Genomic DNA, 10,063 nt, shown 5'->3' with positions numbered 1-10,063 from the left:
GTTTAAGGTTTTTTGACAATAATTATAACTGACATGCAGGTGAAATCAAATAATGTCAGTTCGTTAAGAAGATCCATCCATTGTCTATACACCGCTTTATCCTCACTGGGGTCGCGGGGGGTGCTGGAGCCTATACCAGCTGACTCGGGCGAAGGCAGGGGACACCCTGGACAGGTCGCCAGTCTGTCGCAGGGCTACATATACAGACAAACAATCACACTCCCATTCACACCTACGGATAATTTAGAGTAATCAATTAACCTCAGCATATTTACCTCCGCCAAGGAGGTTATGTGACACCCGGCGTTTGTGTGTTTGTCTGTCTGTCTGTCTGTCTGTCTGTCTGTCTGTCTGTTAGCAAGATAACTCAAAAACGCCTGGGCAGATTCACATGAAATTTTGAGGGGCTGTAGACTATGGTTAGAGGAAGAGCTGATTTAATTTTGGTGGCAATCCGGAAAGGATCCTGGATTCTGGATCACTTTGAATTCTTTAGTATGTTGTAGTATGTGGTCCAAAATATGACAAAAACATCATAGGTGAGTATGTCGTCCAACAAATTGGAGCAAGGTGTCCAGATAGCTCAACTGGTTAAGAAGGTGATTTGTAAGCAGAACTGTGTCAGAGACGCAGGTTTGATTCCAGCTCATGATCCTTTACTGCATGGGTTTCCTGTTTTCCTCTCTATCCTTGGCGGAGGTCTGCACTCTGAGTGCTTTTCTAGTTTGGGACTGTGGGAGGAAGCCGGAGTACCCGGAGAAAACCCACGCATGCACAGGGAGAACATGCAAACTCCATGCAGAAAGATCCCGGGCTCAGGCCGGAACTCGAACCAGGGATCTTCTTGCTGCAAGGCAAAAGTGCTAACCACTACTCCACTGTGCAGCCCCATTAAGAAGATAAAATGTTAAATCAATAATTTCATGGGTAGTCACCCCCTTTTGAATAACTCATCTAATTCAATACATGTACAGTCAGTTGGTGCTAGAAGTTACACAACTAATGAAATGAGGATCATCTGACACCTGTATCTGCAAGGTCCAGTCACTGGTGACTCAGTACTTCTGGCTACAGTTACACCACAAAGACAAAAGAACCCTTCAAGCAATAGAATAGAATAGAATAGAATAGAATAGAATAGAATAATACTTTATTGATCCTTTGCAGGAAATTACTTTGTTTCAGCAGCATGTTAAGACACAAAAAGCCCACAAACCCGACAGACTACCAACACTAATAGTCATCAAGTATGACCAAATGCATTGACCTTAACCTTCACAGGAAGTAAAGTCTATTTTGGCCCTTCTTGTACACTACCTCCATGTGTCTGGACCAGTCCAGCTTTTTGTCCAGCTGCGCTGTCAGGAACCTATAGCTGGAGACAACCTCCACCTCTGTGCCAAGAATGGAGAGTGTGGACTTCATCCTCCTGAAGTCAATCACCATTTCAGGTGTTCAGTAGAAAGTGGTTGAGGTTGCACCAGTCAATAAAGTCCATGATCATGTCCCTGTACTCCTCTTTACGTCCCTTTCTGATACAGCCAACATCGCAGAGTCAGAAAATTTCTGAAGACAGCAGCTGTCTGAGTTATACTGGAAGTCAGATGTATATAATATGAAGAGGACAGGACAGTTTTTTGTAGAGCCCCTGTACTGCTGAGGATTTTGTTAGACACACAGTTCTACAGGCAAACATACTGTGGTGTGTAGATCAGATAGTTTATGACCCAGGAGACCAGTGCTGACTCTGCCTGCGTCATCCTCATCTTCTCACCAAGCAGTGTTGGCCTGATGGTATTGAAATCACTAGAAAAGTAAAAAAACAAAACATGATCCTCACAGTCACATCTACAGTGTTCAGATGTCATAGACCCTTTGTAGCATGTTGATGAGGGCATCATCCACATCAATGCTGGGCTGACATGCGAACTGCAGGTGATCCATGTATGAAATAAATCATCCTGGGTCTTAGATGAGAAAGGACCAGTGTCTGAAGTGTCTTCATGATGTGAGAAGTGAGGGCTACAGATCTGTAGTCACAGCAGTCAGTAGGATGTCTCCTCTAGGAACAGGGACTGTGTAGAATGTTTTCCACAGTGTGGGGATTTTCTGCAGATTCCTGCCGAGGTTGAATAGATACGTGAGGATGTCACACAGCTGAGGGGCTGATATCATCAGGACCAGGTGCTTTGCACCGTTTCAGCTTGTGCAGTTCCCCTTTCACCTGAAATGGCTGGATTGTTGAGGGTGAGATGGTGGATGAGCTAGAGGAAGGAAGGATTGAGTCAGAGGGGGAGAAGTGAGGGGGATGGGAATGAGCTGGAGGAGGGAACCAGAGCTGTTGGGGGAGGGGGTTGGGGGACGTTTGAGAGGATGAAGGTAGAGGCATGGGTTGGAGGAGGAGGATGGGAGGAGATGGTTGAGCTGGAGGATGGGGGGGTGAGCTGAGAAGATGGGGGAATGCTGTCAAATCTGTAGGTATTCATGCCATCAGCCATGTCCTGTCTGTCTGGCAGCAGTTCAGCTTTCCACTCAAGGCCAGTGATCTTCCTCATAGCGGAGGAGAGGAAGATTACTGGTACTGAGCTGGAGAGTGAACATGGCAAAGCCAGACAATAAAAAGAAAACCAAACAGTGTTTCAGGATATGATCCCTTAACTCACATACTGACGTTATTTCCAAATACATAGGCTTGCTGAAATATATTGGTTTTGATCATGGTGTACCCTCCCCCTCCTCCTTTAGATTTTACATATGGACACCTCTGTGTAGATTTTCTGGGGGCGCCTCTGCAGGGAGGTGGGTGTTTATCACTCTGTTACCACAACAACGCAACTGGAGTCGAAATGAGCCTACTTAAAGTCGATCGAGTGCACAATAAACGCAGCTCTACGTCTCTTCTGACTCGCCCCACACGTCTCCTCCTGGCTGCGTAAAGACCTGCGTCCTCCAGCTGCCTGCGCTCCGTGTGTGCGCTCAGACGGAATCCTCACATTGAGATGAGCAGCTTGTTGAGCCTATGGCACGTTGACCAGTGGTCCAGAATATACTGTGCGCCGATTGGCCCAGACACCGTCGAATGATCTGCTCGGAGTTTGGACTGAATGAGACGACGGTGAACATATGAGGAGAGGTTGAGGATGGCTTTTCGGGATGTTTGCTCTTTGGAATGGATCAGAACGGAACGGGAGCTAATAAAGTGAGCCGGTGTGTGAATGCGACTGAAGCCCGGGGAGAGCAGGAGTGAATACTGGATGCTGTAAGTCTGGAATATTTCATCTCCATGTTTGTGGCCTGTAGGCTGGACAGACAGCCTACCACCCGTTATCTGCCATTACTGCTCAATTCATTCTCAGGCGGTTTTTTTTTCATGCTCTGACGGTGGCTCCATCTGTGCTGTTTGCTTTTAAAATGACTGTTATGATGATCAGCGACAGCCTGTTTGTGTGCATCGATCTACTGAGCAGTCTAAAACGCACCCACATTGCTATTAATATTATTACCTCATTAATTATGTGATTAAATGCACTTGACATTTAGATTTTGTGTCAGCAGGTTAAACACCGCCCTGCTCCACCATACCCCCAATAGCAGGTTGTCGAATTTCATCATCAATTATTAGTGAGGATGTTGCTCTCCTCCCTGTCTTACTTCACTTGTGTTACAATCAGTTGGGTGGTTAAACTGAAAAGAGCAACAGGGTAAAAAAAAAAAAGCCTGCTCCTCTGCTTCCTCTGCACAGACTGTCTGAACACGGCTTCCTTACATCCAGGTGTGAGAACTTTGTGTCTGACTGGCCCTTTAGTGTGCTGGTGGCTCCAGGCCAGACACAGGGGTGAGGATGGGAGGTGGAGGACAGCAGACCGAGCCAGGAGAGCCAGTCAGCGGCAGAGATGGAGGAGTTTACACCTGGGAGGAGGTTCAGAGACACTGCAGCAGGAATGACCAGTGGCTGGTCATCGATCGTAAGGTTTATAACATCACTCAGTGGGCCAAAAGGCATCCAGGAGGGTTTCGGGTCATCAGCCACTACGCTGGAGAGGATGCCACGGTAAATATGTGGCACCTTTTAGCTCCTTTAGAATAAAATTAGCACATAAACACATTTAGACAGAACAGAACTGCTGTTTTGTTTTGTAAATGAGTAGAGGACTTGAAATCCTGACCTTAGTGTGAGTTACCTTAACTTGAGTTTAGCTGTAAATCAACTAATGTATAAAATTATGTTTAAATATGAAGTTGACACAATTACTAATGTCATTATGTAAATTCAATCCATCAAAATAATGTTTGCAACTTAAAACATTTATTTACATCTATAAATGAGGAGGTTTTTTTTTGGTCTTTCTATTTTGCATTTAAGTAAATGGTAGGAATTACTGTCTTAAATTACATTCTAGGGTTATTTCATTCTTTACTTTTATTCCATTTCATGATAATGGAAAACAGGATGAGCTGATGTTGTCAAAACATCATTAGAGCTCACACACCCTATGAGCAAATGTTTAACCTCAACCAAAAAGTAGCGCGGCAAGTTCCAATGTAATTATGTTCAAGTAACAAGCTATACTGAGTTAAGGAAATGAGCCTTTATTTCATAATCCTTTATTTATTATTGAGAGCATGAATGTTAGTTGATGATTTTTTTTAACGTATTCTTTAAAAAAGAATTAAGCGTAAAGTTGGCATTAATTTAAAAAAAACATGAAATCCCCTTTATGAAAAAACCTCCATCAGTTTCAGGGTGCAACAGTCAAGTTTGATCCTAAAGAAATTTTAATCATAATTGAGAATATTTCCAAATTGATTTCTTTAAACAAGACTTAGCTGTTTGAAATTTCTCAGGCATACAAAGCTGATAGGGGAGTGAACTCGACATCTATAAGCTGTTGGGATATAAAAAGTTATCAAGCCAAATTCTTGAAGTTACCTAAACTTAAAATGAGTTACTATGAACAAATGCATGGATTTGAGTTTAAATTACACACAGTTGAGGTAACATTATAACATTAACCCAACTCATTAAAATTATGTTTGCAACTTAAAAGTTTCTCTAAATCAGTAAATTAGATGTTTTTTCTTGCAACTTTGCATATAGCTATGTTACAGAAATAGGATCCCAGAACTACTTGGTACAACAAAAAGTACTTTCTGTGCTTCACGTCTTTGATGGCTGCTCCACCAGAGAGGTATTTTGCCTCATATGCCTTCAGATTTGGCACAAGCATTCACTTGATGATATTGAAATGATAAAACCTTGTTGATCAAAGGTCACAATGACCTGCAAAATGTGTTTTTGTCAACAAATCAAGGTTTCATACAAATAACTAATAAGATAAAATAATGATGTCATAGCATTTTATCTGCAAAGGTCAAAGGACAACTTCACTGTCACATCAAAACCTTCTGGAATAACTCTTTTCTGACCATTATTCAACACTATAGACTGTCTACAGTGTATTGAATGGGATTAATAAAGTATCTATCTATCTATCTATCTATCTATCTATCTATCTATCTATCTATCTATCTATCTATCTATCTATCTATCTATCTACATTGTTGGCTGTCATGGGTGCAGCTCCATTATTTGCCAAACATGTGAACACAGGCAAGAATTTGACTTTGTTTTTTTCCAGGAGGCGTTCACCGCTTTTCATCCTGAGCTGAAGTTTGTGCAAAAGTTTCTGAAGCCTCTGCTGATTGGAGAGTTGGCAGCTACGGAACCCAACCAGGACCGAAATAAAAATGTAAGACTCATCTGCGATTCTTTAAATTCAGTCCTTCATTTGCGATGCAGCTTCAGTCTCACTCTGACAACATGGAACGGTGAATCATGTCCAGAATCACCTGAGGAACAGGAGTAGGTCAGACTATTCACAGATCTTCTTTGTTATTCATGAGTCTTACAGTGTTCAGGAGATTCCAGACACTCATGTTTCATCAGCTGTTAAAAAACCCAAAATCCTCTAATGCTTCTGAAAACATTTTTCTAGATTTTGCAAGTGTTACATCAGGGTGTCGTATTTTCATCTTTACAGAAGTGTGTCTGCTTCTTCTTCTTTGCTTCCAGGCAGCAATAATACAGGATTTCAACACTTTACGGGCGCAAATGGAGAAGAAGGGTTTGTTTCGAGCTGAGCCTTTGTTCTTCTGCCTCCACCTGGGTCACATCCTGCTGCTGGAGGCCCTCGCGTGGCTCATCATCTGGCTCTGGGGGACGAGCTGGGTTCTGACGTTTGTGTGCTCGGTGATGCTGGCAACTGCTCAGGTGACTCCATCTTCATTGTCTCTCGGCCTAATGATTAGTAACCCGATTGAAGGCAAATTCTGCAGAAAACTAATCTCACAGTACTTGTTTCTTTTCTTCTTCAGTCGCAGGCTGGATGGCTGCAGCATGACTTTGGTCACCTGTCTGTCTTCAAGAAGTCCGGCTGGAACCACATCCTGCAGAAGTTTATTATCGGCCATTTAAAGGTAACCTTTCTCGACTCTGCAAGTCTTTTTTGTGAATTTTGCACAGGTACTAAAAGATTGCTTTCTCAGGGAGCTTCTGCTAACTGGTGGAATCACAGACATTTCCAGCATCACGCTAAACCCAACATCTTCAGTAAAGACCCTGACGTCAACATGCTGCACGTCTTCGTACTCGGAGCCACTCAGCCAGTGGAGGCAAGTAGCACAGATGACTGTAATTATTTTAAACATTTCTACAACCCAGTTGCTCATCCAACTACTTGTTACTCTCTGTTACAGTACGGCATAAAAAAGATCAAATACATGCCCTATCATCGTCAACACCAGTACTTCTTTCTTGGTATGTTTGTTCAGAGTTATTTAAAAAGAATAAAATCTGAAACTTTTGAGGAATAATTCTTTTTCTCTTTCAGTGGGACCGCCGCTGCTCATTCCAGTTTACTTCCATATTCAGATAATGCACACTATGATTTCCCGCCGCGACTGGGTGGTAAGATTCCATCCTCTGTGTGGTATAATGTAGTTTATATGAAGATTCTCTATTTTATATGTCAGGAGGAGTTTAGGCTAACATATCCAGTAACATTTACGATTAAATAACAATGCAAAGTAATCTGTGAAGCACTTTGTGTTGCAACTCTGTTTGTGTGAAAAGTGCTATATAAATAAAGTTTGATTGATTGATTGATTGAAGTAGAATAAGAGATAAGTGTCAATGAGTTGTGATTTTTCTTAACAGTGAAATTATATAATCATATTAGCCATTTTGGGGCCTGCACGGTTGCTTGGTACTTAGCACTGTTGCCTTGCTGCTAGAACATCCCCGGCCTTCCCGGGTTCTTTTTGCATGGAGTTTGCATGTTCTCCCCGTGCATGCTTGGGTTTTCTCCGGGTACTCCGGTTTCCTTGCACACTCCAAAAACATATTGAGGTTAATTGGTAACTCTAAACCGTCCGTAGGTGTGAATGTGATTGTTTGTCTGTATATGGAGCCCTGTGACATACTGGTGACCTGTCCAGGGTGTCCCCTGCCTTCACTTTAAGTCAGCTGGGATAGACTCCAGCCCCCCGCGACCCTAGTGAGGATTAAGTGGTGTATAGATAATGGATGGATATTAACCGTTTTGTCTTGTTTAGGATCTGGCCTGGTCCATGTCATACTACCTTCGCTACTTCTCCTGTTATGTTCCCCTGTATGGTCTGTTTGGCTCATTGGTGCTCATCAGCTTCGTCAGGTAAATGATCTGAAAGAGAATTAAATCAAAGACATTTAGTAGGATTTACTAGGAAGGGATTTCATTTTTATTTACCTTGGTCACATGGTGTTACACCTTCCTCGGTGAATAACTTTGGAGTGTTACAGGTTCTTGGAGAGTCACTGGTTTGTGTGGGTGACTCAGATGAATCACCTGCCGATGGACATCGATCACGAGAAGCGCCAGGATTGGCTGACCATGCAGGTACCTGGTTTGTTGTAAAACTCTGACATTCACCTGCAGGTGCTGCTGATGACCAGATATGTGCAATAGTTTATCACGCAGAACCATCAGGGAGGCGTCTCATTGGTCCTTATCACATATATTGGGTGGATCAGGTTGTTCTGTTTACTGTGTTCTATGATAACCATTCAGTACTGTATTAAATTCCCTCTACCCTCCAAATGATAAGCAGCAATGGCTAAAAGATGGAAGTTTTAACTCATCTGCACTATTTTTTCCTCATTCTTCTTTTCAGTTGCAGGCCACCTGTAACATTGAACAGTCCGTCTTCAATGACTGGTTCAGTGGACACCTCAACTTTCAGATCGAACACCAGTAAGTCAAAAAATTACCGAAAGTTTGTAAAAAAACAAACAAAAAAAACATATAGTCCTGCAGTGCCATACCAGCATGTCACAGAGTATTGAAATTGTAATTAATTGTAAATTGTATTCTATGCAGACAACATTAACACTCAAATGTTTTTAGTACTCCTGAATCAGTGTTATGTTTTTTATGAAGCCACGCAGAAATTGTATCCTTACAGATGATGTACTGAGCCTCGTTATGAAAATACAATACAAATACAACAAAATCATGATACCAATAAATATCAGGAAAAGTACAAAAAACCCCTTGTGAAAAGAAACAACTTGAGAAAATAGTTTTTCAGAACCCTTAAGGAGAAACTAAACAAATAAACAAGAAAAGGATATTAGGAAGTTACTTTTTGTGCCTCTAGTGAATCTACAAAACACAATGTAATTAATCTTTAGACATTTGCTGGATAACTAATGCTTATAAACTTGAGAGAGGATGACCCTATTGTGTAGTTTAGAAAGTCTAATTATGAGAACTGCAGTGAATTAGAGTTTTTTTTTTTCCTGTGAATTTACTGTAAAACATGAGATTCCTTCATTTATGTTTCTAGGTGAAAGATATTATTAATCTTCAGTCAGCTATATACTGGTTCATGCTTAGAAAAAGTCTGTTGCAGTTCATATTTTCTGTATTTCTTAGTCAATACTATTACAAAGGAGCAATAAAATTTTGATGAATATGTGAATATGAACCTGTTGATTTAAATTCTCCAGTGTGGCTTAGTGCTGTCATTCTTGCCTCTGTTTAACTGTAACCAAGAGCATAAATGCTGAGACATGTTGGCTGCTCTTTTGTCTGATAAACATGTCCTGTTTTGTTTTCCTACTAAGTTTGTTTCCTACGATGCCGCGCCACAACTACCACCTGGTGGCTCCGCTGGTCCGTGCACTCTGTGACAAACACGGAGTTCCTTACCAGATGAAAACGATGTGGCAGGGCTTCGCTGATGTGGTTGGGTAAGTGCAATAATAACAGTGTTTTTACACATTTGTAACTTATTGTCAGTCTGACAAGGCTGCAGGAGTCAATGTGTGGATTCAGTCAACACAGAAAGTTGTGACTATTTGTGTAAATTACTTTTCTTTTACAGAATATAAATTCTTGTCAGGCTCTCAATTTTCTCTCCTTACAGAATCCGTGATGAACTGCTTGCCTCGTATACAGGCTGATAATTAGCTGATGATTTGTTTATTGTTTTCCTGACTTTCATTTTCAGGTCACTGAAAAACTCTGGGGACCTCTGGCTTGATGCATATCTGCATAAATGACAAACTGAATTGTCTTCACTGTACTTCAAAGGAGGGATGTTTCTCTCCTCTTTTGCATCAAAAACTGATTGTATCCATTTGATTTTAAAATCCAGTCGATAGTGTGGGAATGATATTTTCTTATTGTTGGTATTATAGTTAAGTCTTGATTTCCTTTTCGGATTTTTAGTGCTCACGGGGTTTTCCTAAACTGCCTGAGAGCATCTTGATGAACAGTTGTGAGGTGTCATAAATACAATTGTGATAACTGATTGTTGAGTTTTTTTCTATCTTGTGATACAATTTACACAATAAAACATGACAATTTTGCTGGCAAATATCAAACCCCAATGTAACCGAGGGTTAGAACGTTTCTTTAACTATTTTCTGTCAAGCTTCTTCTTCGACTGCAACTCTTGTTCTGCTCTTTCGATATACAATAAAGAAACTGTGTTGAGCATTTCTGCAACTCTGCTGTCA

At 41.4% G+C, this 10,063-nt stretch overlaps 1 protein-coding gene across 4 annotated transcripts; it reads left to right on the top strand.

Annotated features, from left to right (window-relative positions):
• Positions 1-2,866: 2,866 nt before the first annotated feature.
• fads2 (fatty acid desaturase 2) lies at positions 2,867-10,043 on the top strand. 4 transcript variants are annotated; one of them, XM_051951659.1, is made up of 13 exons: positions 2,867-3,259; positions 3,743-4,051; positions 5,640-5,750; positions 6,074-6,271; positions 6,376-6,477; positions 6,547-6,672; positions 6,757-6,817; positions 6,891-6,967; positions 7,615-7,712; positions 7,841-7,937; positions 8,212-8,291; positions 9,167-9,292; positions 9,469-9,625. In XM_051951659.1, exons 2-13 carry the CDS (start codon positions 3,842-3,844, stop codon positions 9,503-9,505), a joined length of 1,323 nt encoding a protein of 440 aa, XP_051807619.1. In that variant the 5' UTR covers positions 2,867-3,259; positions 3,743-3,841; the 3' UTR covers positions 9,506-9,625. The 4 variants fall into 4 exon arrangements, with proteins under 4 accessions (XP_051807619.1, XP_051807618.1, XP_051807616.1 ...); XM_051951658.1 differs by having other exon boundaries at positions 2,877-3,259; positions 3,773-4,051; positions 9,553-10,043; XM_051951656.1 differs by having other exon boundaries at positions 2,877-3,259; positions 9,553-10,043.
• The last annotated feature ends 20 nt before the right edge of the window (positions 10,044-10,063 follow it).

This window comes from Acanthochromis polyacanthus, chromosome 8 (assembly GCF_021347895.1).
Source record: "Acanthochromis polyacanthus isolate Apoly-LR-REF ecotype Palm Island chromosome 8, KAUST_Apoly_ChrSc, whole genome shotgun sequence".
In the NCBI taxonomy this organism is placed as follows: Eukaryota; Metazoa; Chordata; class Actinopteri; family Pomacentridae; genus Acanthochromis; species Acanthochromis polyacanthus.
Note: the sequence above shows the minus strand (reverse complement) of the source record. Positions and strands in the feature narration are given on the sequence as shown.